This window comes from Ornithodoros turicata, chromosome 5 (assembly GCF_037126465.1).
Source record: "Ornithodoros turicata isolate Travis chromosome 5, ASM3712646v1, whole genome shotgun sequence".
NCBI lineage: Eukaryota > Metazoa > Arthropoda > Arachnida > Ixodida > Argasidae > Ornithodoros > Ornithodoros turicata.
The window spans coordinates 17,061,191-17,087,048 of NC_088205.1; the positions used below are offsets into that span (position 1 = coordinate 17,061,191).

The following is a 25,858-nucleotide window of genomic DNA, read 5'->3' on the forward strand; positions in this document are numbered from 1 at the left end:
ATGCACCGCGCTCAGGGACCCCCGTCCGCGCCCCACGTCCACTGATGCCCCTTCGCGAGTCAAGCCTCCAAATAGAGAACCCAGCTTCCCAACGTCAGCATAAATATTTTTACAGTGACCAAACGAGGGTATAAGAGCATGGAACCCACTACGCCATTCACCATCTCCTTCTCTCAATCCCCGCGCCATCCCTTTCAAATCATCTCCCCTCTGCCCATAACTATACGGTTATCAAATTGCTACAAATTTCTGCCCGTGCGCTTCGCTGACTTTCGATGAAAGACAAAGGAAACCGGCGAGAGAAAAGAAAAAAGGACATCGGAGGAGACGTTCATCCGTAGAGAGATCGAAATCCGGGCCTCCATGACGCATGCGCAGTGTAGCAGCTGCGCTGAGCACGGCGGGAAGTGACTCTTCCCTCCAAATCGCGTTTGTTGCTCGCGGAGCAATATCGTTTCTAGTCGCCTTTCTTTCTGGTGCGTGTTCGACGTTTGTTTGGAAAAGTACTTTTTTGTTTGCGATACTTCTACTTTGCTGTCTTGTCCCGCGTGATACCTGTGTGTTCTGCGCTGGATTACTAACGGAAGTGTGGGCTCTTGCAAGAAGAAACGCGTGTTTTGTGCGAGCAGACGACGTCTGTTTCTACGACGTCAATAGCAGACGACGGGGTCTCGGAATAATTTGGGACGACGGCGCTTCCCCGACATTTTACCTCGACTTCTAGGGTGGACAGAGAGCATCAGCTGAGTGAGTTGCGTCATTTTTTAAGTAATCTAAATTGCGCTGTGCTGCGTTAGGAAGGGCTTCGTGCAAAGTTAGGACGGAGTGTGGGAGGTGACTTCTGGTAGCGTATTTATGCAAATAAAGTTTTCTGGTTGGGTCAGCGTTAGTTGTAGATCACTTAAACTTTAGCTTGCAGTTAGATGTTGGGCGACAGTCTAACAATGTTAGCCTTCTTTTGGCAAATACATTCCGGCGTTATAAAGCATGACACGAGAGAATAGATCGGTGATGTGTCAAGAAGAAGGCAGCACCGAGACAAATCTGGTTCAGTTCACCAACCACCATACTGAACATCAAGAACGTCGAGTGAGACTTTCGCTTGCCGTACGACTGTTTAATTTTTACGTCACAGTTATATACACCTGTTCGGAGAAGTTCAGCATAGGTTCTATCTTCTAGAGATCCGATACTACGATTTACGTATGCTGAGATCGACTTTCTAAGGCATTGCGCATACTAATTCTAACGCGATGGAGTGGAACGTAATAGTCTGAAATCGAGTAATTATTCAATTGAATACATATTTACTGTGGCATGTTCTCTACTCTTAAAAATTAACTTCACCGCATAGCACGCTCCTAGCCAACGACCATCTCGAATGATATCGTTATCTGCCCTGATTTGTTGAAAACGGGAGGCGTACGCCTTTTTTGTGACACTTATGCTACTCATAATTGTCACGAAAAGGCGTACGCCTCCCATTTTCAGCAAATCAGGGCAGATAACGATATCATTCGAGATGATCGTTGGCTAGGAGCGTGCTATGCGGTGAAGTTCGTTTTTAAGAGTGTTGTGCAAAAAAAATTAATAGATGTATACGAATTTCGATATTTCGAATAGAGGCTATTCTTCTTCTTTGTTCCAAATATCGGCAGCTTCGTCGTCGGATTGTTCACAGAATCGTTGGATTGTCCACTTTTCTTTTGTTACTGCGTGTCTTATGTGTATTGGCGAAACAACTATGTTCTCGTAAGGTGACATTGAAAGTTTCGTCAACTGATCAGACGTGCTGTATAGATATACATCGTTGTTCAAACAGAATGGCCGAGTGCATGCCTACAGCATCCGTACCTTAGTAACTCCAAGGTCATACTAGAGACCGGGAGGTGGTGGGTTCGGACCCCACCACCGCCTGTGTTGTCTGAGGTTTCTCCTGTGTTTTGCGCCATGCATGCCAGACAGATACCTGCACAGTTGCCCAATGAAGCCGACCCAGGTCGTGTATCAGCACTCTCATCTTCCACTGTCAGCTGTTGCGCTAGCGATTCGCCAGGTGGCAGTGTGTAAGTTTTCACTTAACCTATGCCAGGATAAGCAGCATTTCATTTCTAATTCGGTACCGATGTTGCTTTTCGGTTATACCCGGTTTCATCAGCTACCCGTCGTAGAGCTAATAGTTGACAAAGCTCTGGCTCACAGAAAGGTTATGTTATCGATGTACTAAAAACAATAAATCGAATTATCAATCACTTTTGCAATAGTTTGAGACGGCGTGCATACAAGGTGTCCCAGAAAACGTGTCATTGTATTATAATAAAAAAAATACGCCACCTAGAATCATGCAGTCAACAGCATTTGTTCCTATTAGTTTTTTGCCACCTCCTAATGTGAATGTCATGTACTCCAAGTTTAATTATGTAAATATTTGCGAACTGAACTCGGAAATTTGCCAAGTAAAGGTCACTTTTTTACCCCACCAATATGAAGAGCGTGCCGAATTCACTCAAATTCATGATAATTCACAGTGATATTCACGAGCTATCCCATCGGGAAAAATAGCCTAATATCATGCTTTTCGGAGCACCGGACCATAGCGCGCGATGACTTTTTGAGCGCTATCGCTCTGAGTGCGACGAAAGGAGGTTCCGAAGCCAGCCCACAGAGTGATAGTAGAAAAAGTAACAGTTCCTAAAATTGGGAGAGGGAAAGCATTATCCCAGCGAAAGTCGGACGTGATAAGCCGTGTCTGTTTTATCTCTTTCTGCGATGTCGGGAGGGCTGGGTTTCCAACCTCCTTTCGTCGGAGTGACAAAGATTGCGCTGAAAAATTCATCGTGCGCTATTCTGTGCGACCTCCGTAGACCATGGTGTTCGGCTATTTTTTCCGATGGGATACGTCCTGAACATCCCTGTCAATTATCATTAATTTGACTAAATTAGACACGCTCTTTACATTGGGGGTAAAAAAGTGACCTTTACTAGGCAAATTTCCGACTTAAGCTCGCAAAAATTTACATAATTAAACTTACGTTACACGACATTCGCATGAGGAGGTGGCAAAAACCAAGTAAGAACAAATGCCATTGACCGCATGACTCTAGGTGGTGTAGTTTTTTTATTATAATTCAATGACACGTTTTCTGGGACACCCTGTATATTCCTATGCTGGAGAGAGTGCTGTATCTTCCGGTCCGCGCCATAATCTACTTTCCCGAGGGTGCTAGTTAACTTCACCTTCATCCCTACAATTTCACTTCATATTCTTTGCGCTACAACTATCAATTCCTTGAGAGCACTCTTCAACCGCTCACTCTACTTCGCATATATCCGCAACATTTATCTTATACTCGGAACTGGAAAAGCCAATGCACAACTCATCCAGGCATGAATTCACACACTTGTCCGTCCCGTATGCACGCAACTCACACGCTCTATAATCATCAGACCACGCCCATTGAGTACGACGGAGCTAACGACCACGTACCGCAGACGGAAAACATACCGTAGCGTTACACACACTCCGATTGCCCTGTATCGGTGTACCCAGACTATTTCTGCGTGAAGCCTCGCGTGACAGTGGTATGTCCAACAAATCGGAGCCCGTTGCATTCTAGGTTGCGGCACCGATAAGCGCGGACTCCAGTGCCTTTAAATATTCTTTGTTCTTTAAATATTCTTTCGATCAAAGGACACTTTCGAGAGGTTGTCCTCTACAAGATTCAAAAATAGCTCTGCTTTCGCGGTTCCCCGGCGTGGACGTAATATGATGGTGTTAGTGAGCTATATATTTGAGTGAAATTTTGAAAAAGAGATTGGTTTTGGTAGTTCGAACTTTGAAGGAACTGTCTTGAGTGGAAAACAAATATAAACTGTAGGGCGGCCATCGAACTACCGCGGACAGTCTGCAATACAGTCTGCAATACAGTCTGCACGGCGGTTTGACACAAAAACTGTTTAATGGAATGGTCGTTTTAATAACATTATCGCCGTAGATGTAGTTGTAAATCTGTTACCGCCGTTACGTATTCATAGCGGTCGCGTCTCGCCCGATTTTTGCGTGAAATGGCAAAATTGTTGCTGCAATAAAAACACATAAATGCAAACGAAGTCGATTTTGAAAACGGAATTGTCTTATGGATGTGTCTTATATGGATCTTATGGATGCTATAGGTATATGGATTATGCTGTACTGCGGCATAGCGTGAAAGAAACTGAAGTGAAATGAAATGCTAGCGAAAGGTGACGAGCTTTGGATAGCCATTATACAGGCTTTGAGAAAAACGTTCTGGGCCTGAAGGATCTATTGGTCTTGTCAAATCTATTCCACACTCTTAAAAATTGACTTCACCGCATAGCACGCTCCTAGCCAACCATCATCTCGAATGATATCGTTATCTGCCCTGATTTGTTGAAAACGGGAGGCGTACGCCTTTTTTGTGACAATCATGAACAGCATAAGTGTCACAAAAAGGCGTACGCCTCCCGTTTTCAACGAATCAGGGCAGATAACGATATCATTCGAGATGATGGTTGGCTAGGAGCGTGCTATGCGGTGAAGTTCATTTTTAAGAGTGCATAGATCGCACTCTTAGAAAAAAGGGTGGAGCAGTTACATCTTTCAGGAGGTAATAGTTGTCGCATATGCTGTGCCTAAAGTATTGCAAAGTTCTACCTGCTACCTACGAGTGATAGGGTTCCCGCTTCTGATTCACTGAGCGAGGGGGGGGGGGGGGGGGGGTGTACGCCTTTTTGTAGCAATTTGGAAATATGATAATTGCTTTTACCACCCCCTTTATCAGATGCTATTTTGACCTAGTTAGTAACTATAGAAGTTACCACCTTTTCACACCCTCTTTCCTTAGAGTGCGACCACTCTGCATGCGCGTCACTCATGATCACAGTTGTCTCGCGACGTAAAACCACGAATTATTACATTGTCGCGCCTTCTTTGCTTTTTTGCTTCGCATCCCATGTCATCATCACCTCTTCATTTATTGTTGTTGTTGTTGTTGCTTCGAAATTACCCCCACACGGTGTGAATTAAATTTAGAGGAAAAAAAAAATAGCGAGGCTTCTGCAGACGACCACAAGCACCTTTCCGTTCGAGCATTATGTAAAGAACTTCTTCGTAGCTCTTTTCAAAGGACACGAAGGGGTTGCAACTAACAAACTCGGAGAATCCAAAAAATGATATTTGCAGAGCTTATTGTGGGAATATGTGCCGTACGTCCGACTCGCGAAAAATTAGGTTTTACTATACGGGCTCTTCAAAGAATTCTACGTAGAATTTCTTTGCAAAGTGCCTCAAAGTGTAGGTTCTCGGAAGGGCGTCTGTAGAACTTTCGAAGCACGTCATTATTCTTTTTTATTTATTAGTGTTTTTTTTCTGTACCGGAGGGCATGCCTGTCTAGGCATATTGATGTGTATACACCTTGAAGGATGTGTCATTAACTAAGAAACAGCAGAACATGCCAGTCTGCGAAAAAGCCTGTCAGCGGCTCTTTTCCTGTTTTTTATTTTTTATTTTTCTGGCTCTATTGTTCCACCCACAAACGCGTTTTGGAGTAGACAGTCCTGACTGGGTCCAGACTAACCTCCCCACATTTTTCTTTCATATCCAGTCCAATCCAACCCAATCTAGGCAGCGGCGGGATTTGATCCATGCACATCTTGATTGCCGCTCACGTTCCAAAGGAAGTTAGGGGGGATATATTTATTAGACGAAAGGGGAAAAACGGGGGAAAGGTCAGCCAAACGGGACGTCGGCTTGCTATTCCGCAAAGAATGAAAATAAATGAAATAATACAATAAATTACAAAAGAAAAGAATTAGGAAATAAAGGATAAACTAACACACGGTGAAGGAAGGATGAGATAGATTAAAGACAAAGATGAAAAAAAACTAACAAACGGTGAAAGAATGATGAGATGGATTACAGAAGATGACTAAAAGGAAAGCATGAGGTTAATGCGTTGAGGGTGAGAGTGAGGCACTGAAGAATGAGATTGTACGACTGGAGTTCACATGCAGGTTGTTCATAAGACCTGAATCCTGAAACGAAGTTAGCTTTCATGATACGTACAGCAGTGAGCGCACAATATTCCATACTACTGAAGCGCAAGAGTTCCCCTTCTGTCAACTGCGTCAGCGGCAAAATTTTAGGCTGAAATTACCTCGCATCAGCAACCGTCGAAGATCCACCCAAATGGGAAAACCTATCTGATGGAGCACTGCGCGACCACGACGCCAAATCGAAAGCAATTTTCGAGTGTTCCCCAACGTGAGGGCAAGCAATAAACAAACAAACAAAAAGCAAACAAGAAACCATCCTGTAGAAATAAACGTCCCCTGTACCGAGTTCGATAAAAGGACTCCAAATTTGTCCGGGCAACATTGGAAAACTTTTTTTTTTCCTCCCCGCTAACAACGCCCCGTGGTGGCGCAATAGCACCGTCTCATCTACTTCTCCATTAGGGCGGTTTCCACGCGTCGCTCTATACGAAGCGTTCTGTTGTGAACGCTTCCTTTGATACCCATTTCTCTCCGTTTGCATACCTATATGCATAGAGCGTGCGAGACGTTTACGAAAGCACCGCGAAAGAGTTGGACGAAAGTTGCTGTGGTTACCAACTCTGTGGTTATGAAATCGTGCTATTCATACTTTCATGGCGTACGCGGCACAACACAAGAAGACGAACGAACAGTTGTACAACTCAGGACAAGTCTTGTCTTGTACGTATATGCTTGTTCGTCCCCCTTGCCTTAACCCCAAACTTTGTGATATGCCGTACCTACGTTATCGTCAAGTTACGTTACGTTACGTTGCGTTACCTACGTTCACATCAAGTCGCTTGCGTAATCCTCGTATGTCCAACGTCATACACTCTTAGAAATGAACTTCACCGCATAGTACCTCCTAGCCAACCATCATCTCGAATGATACCATTATCTGCCCTGATCTGTTGAAAACGGGATGTTGGCTAGGGGCGTGTTATGCGGTGAAGTTCATTTTTAAGAGTGTAGTTTCGATTGAGCTGCAGAGGAGCCATGAGCTCGTGACCACACTTCGTAGTTAATTCCGAGCGCCAAAATACACGCGTATGGACGTGGAAATATAGTGACATGGACCGGCTCCACTCTTAAAAATGAACTTCACCGCATAGCACGCTCCTAGCTCGACAAAACATCACCTCGAATGATATCGTTATCTGACCTGTTTTGTTGAAAACGGGAGACGTACGCCTTTTTTTGTGACAATTATGAACAGCATAAGTGTCACAGAAAAATCGTACGCCTTCCGTTCTCAACAAATCAGGGCAGATAACGACATCATTCGAGAGGATGGTTGGCTAAGGGCGTGCTATGCGGTGAAGTTCATTTCTAAGAGTGTGCAACGACATCAACACCTGGAAATACATGGTGGCATCGCACAAGGATTTTGGGGTATCCAGTATAGCGGTGCACACAAATAAAACTCGGTGCAACTGTTTTCGCGATGAATGTCGTGACTACCTCCCACAGAGACCTGTTCCGTTCGGTTTGTCAACGAATTAAGCCACTCCGATTAACGCCCTTCACTCAATTAAGCTGCCTGGATCCAGCGATGCACACCAGCATTGATTCGTGCATCACAGGAATTCCGTATCCTAATTCCCTCTATCAAGATGGAGCAAGGCGTTGATGAGATGCGAAAGGTTAAGTGAGGGTATTTCTGTGCTGATGGCGTGTAGAACGAAAAGAAAATAGGGCACTCGGAATGGCAAATTATTTTATCTTATGCCCTCTGGTGGCAAATAGTGAGAGTGTTCTTTCAGTGCATTGCTATGCAGGGGTAGGTTCCTACCACAACTTTTGCGCAAACGGGGTGCGAGGCTTAACACCTCGACGGTTAACCGAAAGATTTGCGCCGATCGATATGAAAGACATTCTATGCGCACTCAACGCGTTGTCAGTGCAAAGGAAGGGAACGGTATGCTCTTTGCCACCCATGTGCAAACCGCGTGTTTACATATCTCACACACACACCAAAAAAGAAAAGAAAAAGAAGACATGGTTAGGATGATCGCCTTCCACGCCGAGACTGGGAGGTATCCCGGCACCGGCTGTTCTGTCTGATATCTTCCTTGGGTTTTCTGGCATGCTTTCCACACAAGTGTCGGCACAGTGCCCCCTGAAGTCGGCCCAGGACGCATACTGGTCGCCACAGTTGCTTCGCTGCGCTAATACGGAATTTCAAAAAGAAATAATCGCAAAAAGTTTCTCGTCCCTTTGTGTAAATATGTTCAACACGACACCAGGAGAATATGGGAATGATGCTGCGTGTCTGATCATCTGATCCAGAAATGTTTCCTATTTCTCCGTCAGGTGCCGTCCTGTTTCGAAAGCCTGTAGGGTTCCTGTATATGCGCGCTTCTCCTCCTCCGTCGTCGTTAACGCGATGTCGTCGAAGTCGACGTGCAAGCGGCTCTGGCACATCGAGGCACCCTAAAAGCCTGTGTCTGTACTTGTATAGCTGCTTCGTTATAGTATACAGGGTGGTCCACCAACCATGATAAAAATTCATAGTAAAAAACGTAGGCCCCGGAGAGACATGTGGTCAAGGGATTTTTTTCAGCCAATAACGTTTGCCACATATTGGTAGCATTTTTATTTCATTTCAATTGACGGAAAGTTAATTTCTTGAATTGAACTCCGAAATTTCCCAAGGCAACCTAACGTTTTCTTTGCGGAAATGGGTTCCCCGTCGTCATTTTACTCAGTATAGCACATAATCCCACTCGTAATGCAATGGCAATTGCTGAAATAAATTCGCCGAAAATCCGTTGAAATGAGCCCTTGGCTCCGCCTCTTTTTTGACGGCTCGTAGTTTGAGCGCAAGGCTGCGAAGGAAGGAGGTTACATTGACACGCCGCTCGAGGGGGAAAGGGTTACAAGCCGTCGGGTGACCTCATTTTTGATAAGATAACTCTGATTCCCGCACACATCGCCCGTGTTTGTTCCGTGGGTGAGGCTTGTAACCCTTTCTCCCCTCGTGTGGCGTGTCAATGTAACCTCCTTTCTTCGCAGCTTTGCGCTCCAACTACGAGCCGCCAAAAAAGAGGCGGAGCCAAGGGCTCATTTCCACGGATTTTCGGCGAATTTATTTCGGCAATTGCCCTTGCATTACGAGTGGGATTATTGGCTATACTGAGTAAAATGACCACGGGGAACCAATTTCCGCAAAGAAAACGTTAGGTTGCCTTGGGAAATTTCGGAGTTCAATTCAAGAAATTAACTTTCCGTCAATGGAAATGAAATAAAAATGTTACCAATATGTGGCAAAAGTTATTGGCAGAAAAAAAAATCTCTTGACCGCATGTGTCTCCGGGGCCTACGTTTTTTACTATCAATTTCTATCATGGTTGATGGACCACCCTGTATATAGCTTTTCAAAAAATTTCGCTGGCAAGCACCGCGATGCAGCTGTAGCTATGAGTGATGTACAGACGTAGACAGGTGGAGAGAGGACTGCAGGAAGGAGTGCGTGGCCTACGTCCTGGGCCCACTTCATGGGGAACCGTGCCAACATTCTTCCGGAAAGTCTTTCAGAAAACCCAAGGCAAACCGTAGACAGCGTATCCGGTGGCAGTATTCAAACCCACCACATCCTAGTCTTCAGCATGACCTCGGATTAACCACTAACGAGCGGATGCCTTATCCACTCAGCCACAATGATTGTGCATAGCGTAGTAATATTTAATAATAATTCGTTGCTTTATGTAGCGAGACAACTATGATCATTGTGAGCAGTCGTAGGTCTGTGGGTTAACTTTTGCCCGGGGTTCTTTAGCATGCGCTGAAATCCCGACACACAGCACACCTTATTTTACGTCTCTCGCGGAAGGCATTGCGTCAAAGCAACTGGTACCCGGTGCATAATGTAAAAAAAAAAAAGTGTAAACGCATAGGGCTGGACGCTGTCATTATGCGGCTTCTTCGTCAATGGAGTACGGAAACTTAAAATGCGACAGTAATCCACCCCTCCTCTACCAGGACGATATAGCGCAATGGGGGACAAATAGCCCAGAATAGACCTCTCCCTGTTTGTAAACAAATGACGTCATAGTGTTCGACAGCGCCACCAATTTGGTAGAGTTGAACTACGCTCGGAGCTAGAGGCGAGCAAGGTCGCGCCCGAAAGCCACGGTCTTGAGGGGATTACGATGGTCCCTGAAAGGGACGCGACCTTCTGTCCTACTTTTCTTTCAATAGGAGGCAGCGAACAAATGCCCATTCGTGGAACCCAGCCCTCCCCTTCCGATTTGTTTCGGTTTCAGTCTGTCTACAAACGTCATGATGACGTTTCTCGGATAGAGTTCTATTGCTTTTCGCGTTCTCCCATCTCAGCAAAGTTAACCATTACACTGATAAGCCACTAAACACGTGCAGTTTAATATTGTGTGTGTCGGTTATTATCTCAGGATGTTGACTCCAATTACTATCAGCAAAACCGATGTGAAAGCACAGTGACCTAGCCAGAGAGGGATGAGGGAAAATTCGTACATTCCCCCCCCCGCGAAATTCGTACATTTTGCAGTGCATTTGGGAGAGGGGTATGAAGGTGAAATCCTCTTCCCCCATGTAAAGTCCCCATAGAACCCCTCCCCAAATATCTTTCTGCCTCTGCCACTGGTACAGCACCAGCCGGGAGAGTGCAAAGCCTACTGTGGGGGAAACCACGCCTTCATGAGCTACATGGCAAGGAGTACCAATAAGCAGGCCGTCATGTGCAGTCACGGCGTGGGAAATTCGTACACCGTACGTTCGTAAAAATTCGAAGACAAGCCCGCGCAATATGCATATTCTACATGTGCCTTTCACTGATCTATAAATACGTGAAATGGACGAACTCTAATAGGACACCTTTCCATCATTATCACTTTCTCATCCCTGCCACAAGCGCAATGGTGCAGTGTACCGCCATAACGGTGGAGAATGACTCACACAACATCATCCCATTTACGTGTGCGTGTGTGTCTATAAATATGCGAAAGGAAAATATGTACAAGGCATATTCTAGATCAGAGACCTCGAACTCAAGTCGAGCCGCGGGCCGTATTGACCGTAGACCACATCATGGAGGGCCACACAGAAAATAAATGGCGGCAATTGCCATAAAATACCCTGATATACAAAAAATAAAAAATATGCACAAGAAACAGGAGCGTTGTAGTTATTGTGGAGCCGGACGGTGTGTGCAGAATTCATTACTTGAAAGACTCCACTGGACACACTAAGAGAAATAAATAAGATGCTGACATTACAATGGATGGCTTTTGGTTTGAGAACTTGTCGTCCTGTCCTTCCCGTTTCCTTAACTCGGATTCTACGTTTAGTTCTGGTTTGCCACTTTAGTATGACTCCCAAAACTTAAAATACAATGGCATTTCTACATAACTCTTCCGCTTCTATTCGCTTAGTGTGTCACTATTTATCTTAGTGTGAGAATTAAGATGAGCTTAGCTTCATCCTCACATTAGTCACTGTGCCACCTTACCAAAGTGCTCGCGAAGACCAGCTTGCTGTGTCCATATCTTGTTGAGATACACGAGCCGCAAGAAGTGCTCACGTGCCTCACTGTTTACAAACACGAGGCACAGCCGGAAGGTGTCTAGGGTTCCCAGCGTTAGCGGCTACTGGCGCCACGCCCTGTCGCTCATTTGAGTTACACCCCTTTCACTATTTGTAAACAGTGAAGAGGTTCAACTGAAATGAGTGAACGGCGTGGCGCCACATGTAGCCGCCGACGCTGGGAACCCTAGATAACTTCCGTCTGTGCCTTCTGTTTGTAAACAGTGAAAGGGTGACGAATTCTTTACATTCTTTCCAAGTAGCAAGCCATGTACATTTATGGCTGACTTCTCGAAAACACATAATACGAACAGCAAGTCTCATTTAGTTTCCCGCATAAGTTTTCAGCACACTGTGATGTTTGGGTTAGATCCCGACATTTTAGAAGCTGTGTCTCCTGACAGTCAGTGTCAACATGGATCATTTGTTTCAGCGAAAGAGAGAGAGAGAGAGAGAGAGAGAGAGAAAAAAGACAGGATAACACCTTTCGGTACATTCGAGGCTGTCATCAAGGATAGATTCAGTGTGATCCTCCAAATATAGAACAAGAATGGACATGATGGACAGTCATAACGTACAAGATCGTATGAAAGCTACTGTCAGTCGGAGTTCGTGCAGTCTAACCGTCAGACGGAGAGCGAGTGCAAGTGACGTTAATGCAGATGTCAACATTACGGAGTTTTAGAATAGCGGACGTAACTTTAGCGTACGCAATACACGGGGCGCCCGGTACACGCAAACGAAGGCACCGCAACCCAAAGCACAAGCACCTTGCCACGACACCTTGCACCTTGCGCTTGTAACGACATTATGCGGTAGCTACAGTATTCATTTTGTGTACGAAATTCATTTCATTTTAAAAATACTAATTTTGGTCCCAAATATCATTTTATCGCGGCCCCAAAGCCCTTGCGTACGCCAAAACTCGCTGTTGTCAGGCGCCAACTATACGAGACGAAATGTAAGTTTGTCCCGAAGTAAGCGCATCCCTAATTCGCAACGACCTACTCGTATACCCCAGTACTTGCCTGGGATTGTTCTGTCCCTTCAAAACGGATTGGATTGGATTGGATTGGATTGGAAAAGAAAGAAAAACATGGAGAGGTTAGTCCCGGTTCAGTCAGAACTGGCTACTCCAAAACGCGTTTGTGGGTGAGAGAATGGAGCCAGAAAAAAAGAGAATAAGAACAAATAAACAAACAAACAAAAACAGGAAAGGGGTAGAGTGGGTGAAGCAGGAGAAAACATAAAGGAAAACGGGGGAAGGGAAAGGGGGAGACGTTAGGCACAGAGAAACACTCACTGGTTCACAATGTCAGATACCGTGCGAACACAGTGTCACAGAAGTTGTCACAGAGTGTCAAGCAGGTCCGGAGCGGTAAGGGACATAACGGACATACTCCAATATCCCAATATTCCTCTTCTCTTCCAGTTGAATGACCCACCACGTCATCATACCATTTATGTGTGTGTCTCTTCCAGTTGTGTGCACAGGGAAACAGCCTGTGTATAAGTTGCAGGGGGTATTGTGGAGTCGGCGTATTGATCCCCCACATTCTACATCTCTATCTCTCCTATTGTCCTTTTTTTTATCGTCATCATCTACCCCGCTTCCTCTGGGATGTGATGATACGAGGGCGGGCACATTGGAAGTCGTTCCACGTCGCAGACTGATTGCACTCGGAACTGGATCGATGACTGAGGGCGATCAGCCTGAGAACGTGACCCTGATCCTAATCTCTGCAGGAACAGATTAAGAGAAGATAAGCGAGAACCTACGCATTCGAGCAGCATCTCACAGGACGCAGAGCATAAGGAAAGCTAGCAAAGAAGCTCAGCAATCACTATGCCGAGCGGCAAAGCTCTCTTTCGAGCGTGAACCGCAATTGTTTTCCCCCGATTTCATCTCCGAGGTTCGCGCGTGCGCTTTGAGAAAAAGATTGACCTTATCTGACCCCCTGTGCAATGATGATTTCTGCCCTGTTCACAACATTTTCCATTCCACCTGCCGTGAAACACACGCAGGCGAGGCTCAACACCTGCGGAAAGTTTGACTAATGACCCGGATTTAGCTGAGGGAAATGAATTCTGGCCCCGCGTTCTCTCTCCAGGGTCACTTGCTATCCGTCGCCAATGTCAAGATCCTTTAGGACGTGACATGGAAGCGTTGTTTCACGGAAAGAGAAACTTGTCTATTTGCTGGGTGTTTTAAAATACAACTGCAAACAAAAGACACAAGAAGAAACAAAAGCGAACTCTTCAACGATTGAACGACAGGGTTGAAGACGCCTTTTCAGTCTTTCCACTTGAATCGCCTTCTGTTCCCTGGGCAACGATCGTTTCCATGACGATGACGTCTAAGAAATTTCCTCATTTAGGGACGTACAAGGGACACACACACACACACTGCCCAACAGGGACGGGATTGGCTGTCTAACGCGATGACGTAATTGTGTTCGCTCATTCAAGCAAAAAGCCTTACAAGTGTTTGCTTTGACTATAGGATCAATACAGACGGTTTTCCAATATTGACTCGTGAAATCGAGCAAACACGGTGGGTGACGTCATCACACCGCCGAACCGACAACTCCATATGGAATATCTCAGCTGCAACATATCAGGATGACTAGTAATCCCTTCCCACGATAATTGAACTTCACTTAATATTGCATTGCAATCGCTCTTACAAGATGAGGGAGAAGAGCTAGCTAGCTCACATGACTTGCGGCAATGACAGGCTAAACCAGAGCTGATAATACAAACTGAGCATGCCTAAGTTCAGGTAATATGCGTAAAAGAAACGAATGCGTACGCTAATCATAACAGCTCGAAGGTGATACGCGGCGATTACAAAATCAAACACCTCGCCATCAAAAGGTATCGCCATTTTGACGCAGATGAGTTTTCCAGTACGGCGAGCGACCATTACGACGCGATCCATTCTGCACCATTGCTACGTATTGATCAATAATGATTGATGTGCTGTGGTCTGAGCATAACAGTTAGGAAACGGCGCCTTTAAATCCAAAATAAGAAGCCGACGACATAGGGAAAATTATATTTACCGAGCAAAGGACAGCGATCTGATGTTGTAGATTTCGGCCTCTCCGTACGCAGCGTATACTGCTCAACCCTTGAAAGACCTCCGTAAACCTGCTGCATCTAACGCCTCCTTGAATAACAACAGCCACGCTACGTCACAAAAGTAACTTCAAATGTTGTCTGATAAGGTTACCGCGTCAAGGCAAAGCAGACCTGTGTTGTGTGTTGTGACGTTCTGAGAGGGGGCAGGGGCTGTGGGCCGCCCTCTGTAGTTGCAAGTTCACGTGTGGGAATTTTCCGTGCTGGACCGGGTCATCATAATAGTCTAAATCTTATCCACCGGATCTCCTGCATATCAGATGTTTCGATTGTCGAATTCTATTGTTCAGTGTCTATAAGTTGCACGCTTTGTCTCCCCTTGGAGTCTGTTTGCCCTCCCCTAAAAAGTTCCTGAGAAGGCCCACGGGCTCCAGAACCGAGCGTACAGAGGTGTCGTCTGCGAAGTTTTTTTTTTTAGATTCCATGCTAACACCACGAAACAACTGTGGCTACGAGCAGCGTACAGGTGTGGACAGATGGAGAGAGGACAGCAGGAAGGAGTGGGGGCAGGGGGGATTAGTATGCGTCCCGGGCCGTCTTCAGGGCGAACTGTGCCGACATTCGTCCGTAAAGTCTTCCGATATCCCAGGGAAACCTCAGAAAGCACAGCCGGTGGTAGGATTCGAACCCACCATGCACCTCCCAGTCTTCAGCACGACCTTGGCTACCACCTGCGAGCGGGACGCCTTAACCTGCCCGGCCATGCCGCTGGTGTCTGCAAATTTGCAAGTAGAGGCCAGGCCTGCAACGATCGACTGCAATGGTTTGCGCATTGTTTCCTTCATTATCAGTACGAAGGCCACGCTTCAGAACAAAGTCCACACAGTAACTTGAGCAACAGAAAATTCTGATCACACGTGTCCATGTTCTTTGACGAGTTGAACAGAATTACGAGTGACGCCGCTGAAGCACGCGTCTAGCTGACGCTGTGTCCGCCAGGAAGGCAGTCAAAAAAAGTACAGCTTGGGACAAAAGTTTACGGAACACCGGGGTGTCGCATTTCTTCATTGCAGCGACATCTTAGCAGAAACAGGCGCGGACACACATGTTCAGGGATGGATAGCTTTGTCGATCACCCGTTTGTTATTTGATCTCTTCCCGATATTTGGCAGGGCGCCGCTCCGATGAAGAAATATGCCAAGTGCCGTGTTCTGTAAACTTTTGTCCTACACTGTACATCCTCCTTCGCGGAAAAAGACGTGCCTAAGCAACTTGTACCCTGCCACCAACTTGCTGGCATCCTCGGTAAGGTTCCAACCCGTAGCGTTGGCAGCAGTATAGGCGAGACTTCTTCCATCCTCGCCGCTTAATTGTGGGGTAGAACAGCATCCCTCGCCCGTTTTCTTGCTCCGTTGAGATTAATTTGAACAGGAGAACACGGTGCCTCCATCGGTCTCAATTAAGGGAATTAAAGAGGGGTAGCTAATATAGAGCGTTACCCCATCAGCTACCTTACTGCCGGAATAATTTTATTACGTCCAAGTTCTTGAGGCCGAACTTCAAAACTCTCCCTGCAACTCAAGGTCCTTCGCACAAGAAAGCTTCATTGATTTTTCACTAAACCCTAATGCAACCCTAAGGAGCATTACAGGGTGATCCGTCTTCCTACACTTTTACGGGGCTTCTGTTTCATGACGATCGGAGAGCCGTTGCTTCCGCTAATGCGTCCTACGCACCTGGATTACACGCTTCGAATTTTGCTCTCGAGTGTTATGGTGCTATTCGTCGCTCCTTTTCTTACTTCTTTTTTTTTTTTTTTTTTTTCATATCGCGTAGATATGGCGACGTGAGAAGCATGGTGCAAACAGCGAGGAAAACTTCTGCTTCAGTTAGAAAAGCCCCCTTTTTTTGCGTGCGATTTATTTTTGTCGCTCTATTATTTTTTTCAGCATGGCGTTGACGTGCGGAGCGAAGTGTGCGAAGGCACTTCTCATCACTTTCAACTTCATATTTTGGGTAAGAAAGCTTCGCTTTATTGTCGATATAGGCTTGACTTTATAGAATGACTTTATTTCGGGGAAGTGCGTGGGCCAAGTGCCGTTTGGGTAGGGGACAGGTCTTAGCTTCTTCGAAGCGTTGTAACTTGTAAGCGTCACGTTAAATGAGGTGTCTAACGAGAGGACTTTGCACACGCCACTATGGGGGCCATCTTGACGCGTTGCGAACGCGTTTATCCAGTGCCTCCGAAACTACACCTTAGTGGGACAGTCTGGAGCTCCAGACCGATTTTGAAATTAGAGTTGCATTCGCCTGTAAGTTACGTGTAGATGTCATAATCAAAACTTCATCCATCGGAGAAAACCCGGGTGCGAAGACAAGGTGGAAAAGGGGGGAAACCGAAGGTGGCAACTCTCAGTGTCCAAGTTGGAAGCCGCCTCGATGGTCGATATAATGCGACCACAGGGGTGCCCTAATCGCATATCGGTCCATAGATGATAGCGTGCCAGGCGAACACAAAGCATTCTGGAGAATCGTAAACCACTCGACTACTGTTTGACAATGTTTATAGCACGACCATCTCTATAATAGTATTATATGTATTACAGAGTTGGTCGTGGTTTATAGGAAGCTCTCCTATAGCTCGGGTTAAAATTTCTGGAAAACAACCAGATCCTTATTTCGCAAACTGCAGCGAAAATGCAGCGACTGTCCGTTCTTCTGCTGGGCAGTAGAAGAGCAGTCTCTGTTCGAAATGTCGTCTCGACCTGAAATACTTTTGCTCCAACCAATTCCTTAATTTGAAGTACGAATTTCGTCTTCAGAGAGATTTGGTTGGCTTGGGATATTTGATTTGATTTGACCTATGACATTCAGTGGTAGATTAATACGGAGACAACTCTGGCAGAAGACTTTTCCCCATTTTCTTGTTTTATTTTGACATCGCACGTCGCAGCTAACCAAATATCCCCTACCCGCGATATCCGTCTATGAGACGTATATGCGACTATATTAAGCCTCGTTTTACATTTGTACTCAATGAATGTCCCTTAAATGGACAGCTGTCTGGCCTCGCCCTGATCGGCCTGGGCGCCTTTCTTCTGATCGACGAGCATCGCTCCACTCTATTCCGGCTGTTCCGGGTGGACGGCAACTACGCCCTGCTTCAGTACCTGGCCTGTGCCCTGGTTGGAACGGGACTCCTGGTGTTGCTCATCGGATTCCTTGGATGTTGCGGGGCTATCAAGGAGAACCGATGCCTGCTCGGATCCTATTTCTTCTTCCTCTTTCTCATCCTGGGATGCGAACTTGCCATCGGAATATTCGCGCTGCTCTTCCAGGATAAGGTGACACCCTTTCCATTTCACCTCAGTTCACTTCCAGTTCTCAAGCCGTGAACGAAATAGGATAAATATGGGCTTTTGGTACCTTTTGATCTGTCTACCTTAGTCAGGTCAATGTTTAGAATTTACCTTACTACCCGATATTAAAACAAAATCAATGTATAGGTATCCTGCATTTTGAATGGTTGATGTTGCGTGACGTCAAAATGATGTGTCTCTATTGTCACTTGGCATCGCAGGGCGGGGCATGAGCGCGAAAGAGTGCAGCGAATATTCGGTCGGTTTTGAGCCATTATTTACTTTTTTGTGACAAAAATGTTTGCTAAACGTCACTGTAGGAAACGAATCACACTGCATTAGAAAAAAGTGTACCTTGCATACCTGTTTATTGCCCCTTTAACTTTAAACTAAACAAACGAATTCAATTAGTATGTGAAAGATGGAAGTCACTGAAAACGTTAGCCAGCTGTAGGACTCGAACCCACATCTTCTGGATTACCGGTCTAGGGCTGTACCAATTGAGCTAAGCTAACACACCTCCCCAGTGACTTCCAAGGCCGCGTCATCTGAAGGGACACATCATCAACCACTCTCTCTCACTCATGCCCCTTTCACTCTTACATTTTTCTCATTCATACACACAATCATACGACGGGATCGATGCAAGCGACAACTGTTGAACATGAGAGAACAGAACACCAGCTCTCATGTTCAATTAGTATGTGTTGAAAATGGGTTTTACAGCAGTGCGTCGATGCGTACGGTGAAGCACGCTATACAGGGTAACACAACCATGAGTTTGTCCGTTGTCCTCCGGGATTGATTGTGGCGCCCCCTGTTTCAGATCACGACCGAAATGAAGCAAGACCTCCATAACGCACTCATAGATGATTACGGGAAAACAACGCACGTAACTACGGCGTTCGACTGGGCCCAGACCAAGGTATCATTTACCGTAGCATCCTGCATTTTTTGTGTGTGTTCGTGTGTGTTATTACTCTGTAGAGTGCCGTCTTGCATACTACACAAAGAGTAGTCAAAGCCCTCTCTATAAAGTTATCTCTATCCTAAGATACGTAAAACGACTATGTGGAGTTACTAAGCGAAATCACAAGCCCGATATGAATAGAAATAAAGCTTTCAGTGCTGCTTTCGCTATTTGCAGCTCCAGTGTTGCGGCGTCTCCGGTCCCCATGACTACGCAGAGAGTGCTTGGAAAAGGGAGAACCTCGGCAAAGGTGACACCGTCAGCAAGACCTGCTGTCGTCTTCGAGACGAGACGGACCCCGATGCCCATAAGAACCCGAGACCTCTGAATGAGACTCTTTGCCAAGATATGGCCATGATGCAGAACGCCTATAGGCACCAGAGGGTAATACTCTAGGGTCTATTTTCTGGCACCACCCTTCTGGAGGTCTTCGAAATGGCGAAACCGCCGCCATGATTTAGGCCAACGCCACCTATAGATACAGAAAGCCTGTGCATTGCCTCCTCTCCCTCTCTCAATTAAGAGTCAGAATTCGTCTGCGATTCACCGTTCTGCGAACTCAAGAACCCGCAAATGATTGCAGCTCGCCTGGAACCTGCAGACCAAATATTTAGACAAAAAGTGCAAGACGACTTCCACAAAATCAGTTTTGAGAAAGATTGAGACCGTTTTGCGTTTTATTTCCAACTTTCCCGATTTAGCACGTGGAGACGTTCAATCACAACTCGCAGACGACGGTGGTTAGTCCTCATGGTCATCCTGATCCTGATTGGCCGACTCTCAATTGTTACGTCACGTCGACGTGCGCGCAGGCTTTCTGTATCTAGGTGGTGGTGTATATAGGCTCGGAGAAGTTTGGTTTTCGTTCGCTGACATATCATACGATATGATGTGAGGCCCATTAACGTCGAAAACATGAAAATTTCAGGGATGTTATACAAATAATATTCAGGAAGTTGGATAAGTTAGCGACACAAAATGAACGGTGAATGTCATGAAGATGACTATCTATACCACGGCAGCATATGTGCGAGCGGGTGATGTGACGCTCCCCTACGGGACGTCGTGTGAATAAACCTGCAGAGCTGAGCAGGGCCGGCAAGAGACATTACGGGCCCCGGGGATGGGTCATGCCCGGACCCCCTCCTCACGTCTCAATAACACAGTCCATTTCTTCTTTATATGATTACGACAGGCCGTGGTTCCCGCGTGCGCCTGAAGTGGCCCGGGCCCCGCTGGGCGCCATTCCCGGCTGTCCCACCCTCTCGTCGGCCCTGGAGCTGAGGTTAGACCAGAGGTGTTTAGCAAGAATTGAATACGTGTTACAGTAGAGTGAAGGTAGGATAGGATATCGGTTATAAAACTTAAACTAGAGCTGGGTGTGCGAAAGAAAACTGCCATGGTTGCGACTAGCAGAGAAGACGGATCCAACGTTGCCCGGGTTCTGCAGCGTCGCATGGACCACGACGACGCAGCGTTGTGCTGAAGGAAGGAGACAACGGGTTGAAGAGCTCCCCACCACATCGGACCCTCCGAGACATTCTGTGACCGTCGATCAGGACCCATGTGGAGGGACACCATCTCCTCTACACTCTAAGAAAAAAAAAGGGTGTGAAAAGGTGGTAACTTCTATAGTTACCACCTAGGTCAATATAGCGTCTGATAAATGGTGTAAAAGGGTGGTAAAAGCAATTATCATATATCCAAATTGCTACAAAAAGGCGTACCCCCTCGCTCACCGAATCAGAAGCTGTAACCCTATCATTCGTAGGTAGCAGGTAGAACTTTGCAACCTTTTAGGCACAACATATGCGACAACTATAACCTCCTAAAAGGTGTAACTGCTCCACCCTTTTTTGTAAGAGTGCACAAGTCTTTTGGCCCGGTTTCACAAACGCCGATTAACATTTGGACCAAGACTGCTTCACTATAGTTAGTTATCGTCGCTGAAACATTCACCACGTCACCAACTAGCATTTGTAAAAAAGAACGAAGTGTTAACTTAGAGTTTTAGCAACCCTTGATTTCGGTTCAAAGTGAACTGTCGTGTTTGATTAAACCGGGCCTTTCTCTTGTACTCCGTGTTACGCGAGACGAGAATATGACGTGACCTCATGCATACAAAGTTATCCTAAATGTGCCTTTACTATTTACGTGCACTAAGCACGCGCGACGGGTCTTTTTATTTCTCGTACTGCATAAGTCGCGCAGTTGAGTGTAGTGTAAAAGCCAGTTCCCATATACAGTGCTTCGCTTTATAGCGCTAGAAAACAGCGCTTAAAATCTGGCGCTCTTTTTCCGGTTGTCGTTCCCACATACTACCGAGCACAGACCGCTATCCTGCTGCAGTCACGGGATACCTCGGTGCGACGTTATGCATAGGTACCACCGTGATTGTTTATTGTCCACGCCAGATATCCGTAGCATGAAGGCGGATGATACTTTCGATGCTGTGATCGCGATACCGAACTATAGTAACCAACCAGCCATGAATTGACAGATGCACGGGCACATGAAACTCGTGCCCATTCCCACGTCGTCGTCGTCGTCGCCGCCGCCTTCCCGCCTTGCTGCTTCGAGTGAACGGAAGCAAAACAAACCCCAGCTTCCGGGACGTCACGGCTGAAAGACGCTCACGATTGGTTAACACAGACTCGCCGCTCGATATAGCGCTATAAAAGTTGACCGGGGCTCTACTTCGACAAGAGTGGTTTTTGCAGCGCTTCGCAGCAATGCGAGGAGGAAAATATAGCGAAATTTTCTAGCGCTATGTAGGAAAGCGCTATATGTGGGAACTCGGCTTAGGAGTGTTTTGTAGTGTAAATTTGCCTTTGTTTCTTGCGTTACGCAAATGTAAATGACACTGCACGGGGTTTTCCTCTCTACGTAGGGCTGTCTGGATGCCCTGAAAGAATTTATACGGCAGGAGAGCACGTTGCTCATCGCAGTCGGATGCGGCGTTGCCGGCCTCGAGGTAAGTCTTCACGCGCTTGCTGTGTTTCCTCATGTTGTATGTTGTGCATTACGGAGTCAAGAAGAATCCATATACCGGGTGTTCCACGAAGGTCCACCGGCTGAATAATTCGTAAACAGGTGGCGCTATCGAAAAGCCGAACATCCCTGAGACATTCGCATACGCTCATTCATTAAATAACACCCCCAGCTTTTAAATTTTACTTTGTGTGCTTTCGGAACCTTCAGCGAAAAATGTTAAAAAAAAAAAAAGACTCGTCGACACTTTGTGTTTTCTAGAGTAATTTAGAGTAACCAATTAGTAACTCGAAAAAATCAAAAAGTATCGACGCGTTTTTCTTTTTTTTTTTCTGGAATATTTTTCGCTGAAGGTCCGGATCAGAAAAACAGAGGTTCCGAAAACGTCCCAAGTAAAGAGTTTTATTTAATTAATGTGCGTATGCAAAGGAGCCGCTCACGCTCAGTTCTTGGGCGTTGTCTCAGGGATGATTGATGACTAAAGAAGAAAGCTTTCCGATAGTGCCACCTGTTTACGAATTACTCAGGCGGAGGACTTCGTGAAACACCCGGTATAGAGCCCTTCTCCCTTCTCTCGCAAGCTATCCCGAAACAAAGAATGCTAGCCATCGATAGCACTTTGTTTTCCTTCCCTCTTCAGCCTTTCATGTGAACCTTTTTGGAGTCCTGCACTCGACGCAGGGAAACATCCCACATCATCATCATCATCATCCATTCATCTATGTTGTTGTTGTTGCATTCCACGTTTCACAGCATACGGGGCAAAATAGCGATTTCCGGGTGTGACATCATTTGAATGAATTTACGGTCACGAGCTTACATCATGCACACATTGTATTGCGCACTAGAATATTTCAAGTCAGCCCCGGACGCATACTAACCCCCCCCCTCCCCCACTCCTTCCTGCTATACTTTTTCTTGTCCATCTCTGTACGCCCCTCATAGCCACAGTTGCTTCGTGGCGTTAACTCGGAATTTAAAAAAAAGCACTAGAGCATCGGGAAGAAAAAAGAAAGAATTATTTTTCTACGTGTCATACTTGGCGAGGTATAAACTTGAAAACACCTGCTCCTCAAGCTCTGACATCACAGCTCCTGCCATATTTCTCACTGGTACAAGCACGTGATTTCTCTCGCGCTTCCTCACTGGCAGAGACGACATATAATTGCATTTTACATTTATCGGGAATAACTTGAGGCCAAGTGTCGCAACCCTTTTGAGTGCTCACAATGGGTGGTCCATTAGTATATACAGGGTGGGTGCAGATAAAGTAGCCGCACATTTACGCACGTATGGCATTCCCTGCTTACCGCATCAACTTCCGGTGGCGCGGGATGACGCATTTATCCGATGAAAACGAACAAAAAAATCGTAGTAACCAAACTCCAAGTAACAAAAAAGTAATCCATACAAACGTTGCTCTCCGTGCATCCCGATTTTCTTATGCGGAAGTCAATATGGCGTCCACGGCACGGTTGCGTCTAGCTACCGCTAGGCGTACCAGATCTCGTGTTGTTTCCGTGAGTGGCACCGCCAGTGGTAGGGCGATGCAACTGTGCTACATTGCCATGTCCCACTGGAAATACACGGAGTGAAGTTCGCGTTGCTAACGATTTTATTGCGCAAAGTTTGGTTACCACAATTTTTTTTCTCGATTTACACCGCATAAATGCACCATCGTGCGCCGCGGGAACCACGGCAGATTACACTTACATGGTGCGTGTGTATAGGTATCCTTGTAACGTGCTCGCATAACCTTTGTTCATAAAACAGTGTACCCAAACCATACTATCGTGTTACCTTCTGTTTTACTTTGCTCAACGCCGACAAAAACACGCAAAAGTGATTTGAAATAAATGTTCGGCTTCAATAAGCCCAGCTTCGTTTAGTGATGCAGAACATGATGCAGAATGATAAGCTCGATAATATGTTCGCTTTCCTTTCCAGATAATCGGCATGATATTCGCCATCTGCCTCTGCAAAGAAGTCCAATAAGGAAAAGACTTGGCTCGATTAATTGCCACCAGAAGCCCCGTTCAACACGAAGACCGCACGATACACTTCCGGTAGATCACTCGTACACGAAGGCGCAACTATCCGACGTCGTCGCCTTCTTTTCGAACACAGTTTCGGATTTACCTCTTTCTTCTTCTTCTTCTCCTCCTTATTTTCTCAAAAGTGTCGCAATATTTTCAAGAATAGCTTACGGGCGTATGCTTTGATTATGCGGTTCCGTATATCCGTACAGTCCTGACACCAACATTCCCCTTGCCATTCTAATTATGTCCCAAACTGATCCGAGTTCTGACAGAAGTCGACGAAATCGATAAATCCGATGTTTCGCTATAACCGGTATCGTTATATCCGGCAAATCCTTCACACACAAATATTCAACCAACTGCAACTCGGTGACAGCGAAACGCGACGAGGCCCCATATCCAAAGAGGCGCCAAATGCTAAGCGTGTCGCTGTCATCGCACTGATATCGCAGCGGCGCTCCACATCCATACGCCGAGCACAGATTAAGTCACAGTGCACAAGGCAGAGTAACGTAGCGATAGATTAGAAATGTTCGTGTCACGTGCACTGATCACCTGCCGAGAGAAGCGATGAGTTCCACTAGTCTTCAATCGGAACGAGGCCCACCACTGCGGATATAGGGGACAGGTTCCACTCCACTTTGTCGTCGCCCTTCTCTTGACGTCACCCTGCGTCGGAAAGCGTCGTCAGTTGACTTCTCTTCCTTTTCGTTCTACTGGAACTACTAGTGGAGTTACATGTGGGGTCAGCGGAGTATCCACCGACCCACTAGCATGTTGTGTGTGCGCCTTGGCACTGCCGAAACTTTTACGCGTCACAGTACTTATAGGAATAAAATATATAATTTCAGGGGGAATCAATTGGATTCCCGCATCGTGCGTCTCCATGAATATGTGAAGGTGCAGGCACCTTCAAATCTCCTTGCATTTACTCATTCCATCATCACTAAGATTATGCCGAGCAAACTATACATATTTATCATTACATGACATATTTCAACTTAATATAGTGATATGATCGAACATGTGTGTATCTGAGAGATGTATATCTGTTGAACGCTGTGAGGTCATGTGAGAGATTGTCAGCCCATCAATGTACGTACATGAATGCTAAAAGAATTGTCAGGGTGAGACGTTTCGTGCTGCATCGTGACACATTTTATCTGAGATGTGAAATTACGCATGTGCTTGAACTAGCCAAAGGTTGCATGTTAGTTCATTGGCTACTGGTTCAGATTGAAGACCCTGACAGCACACAATAGTACTCCATGTTATCTGTACTGTACTGCTTGCGACATACTTGTCTGAAATCTCCAGCTGCCCCCCATTGGCGGCGGTGTCGCGCGCGAAGGAGCTGTACCATTTCCCCTTCGAGGGGAGACCGTGTTTCACACAACGTCAACAGTCGGGAGAGATCATCTGTCATATTTGGGCGCCGTCGGCTAACATTCTTTCCTCCATGCTAGCAGACGACGACGACGCCAAGTACACAGATAATCTCTCCCGATTGGTGGCGTTGTGTGAAACACGGTCTCCCCTCGGAGGCGAAATGGTACAGCCCCTTCGCGCGCGACACGACCGGTAGGGTACAGCTGGGCCGCAGGCTGGAGATTTCAGACAAGTATGTCGCAAGCAGAACACAGGGCGATCCAAAAGAGCAACATCGCTGTTTTCCGCAGATCTCCTGCGAATCTATTAAATATATGGGGGTTCCTTACCCGCACGCTATCGATACTTTGTATCTATATCTATCCATCTAGGAAACACATCCGCATCTGCTCGGATAGTGAATATAACAGCAATC

General features: G+C 46.2%; 1 protein-coding gene across 1 annotated transcript; it reads left to right on the plus strand.

Annotated features, from left to right (window-relative positions):
* The first annotated feature begins 459 nt into the window (after window positions 1-459).
* LOC135395337 (CD151 antigen-like) lies at window positions 460-25,423 on the plus strand. Its single transcript, XM_064626569.1, has 7 exons — window positions 460-747; window positions 16,645-16,711; window positions 17,755-18,039; window positions 18,881-18,979; window positions 19,202-19,408; window positions 21,915-21,998; window positions 23,963-25,423. Exons 2-7 carry the CDS (start codon window positions 16,646-16,648, stop codon window positions 24,008-24,010), a joined length of 789 nt encoding a protein of 262 aa, XP_064482639.1. The 5' UTR covers window positions 460-747; window position 16,645; the 3' UTR covers window positions 24,011-25,423.
* The last annotated feature ends 435 nt before the right edge of the window (window positions 25,424-25,858 follow it).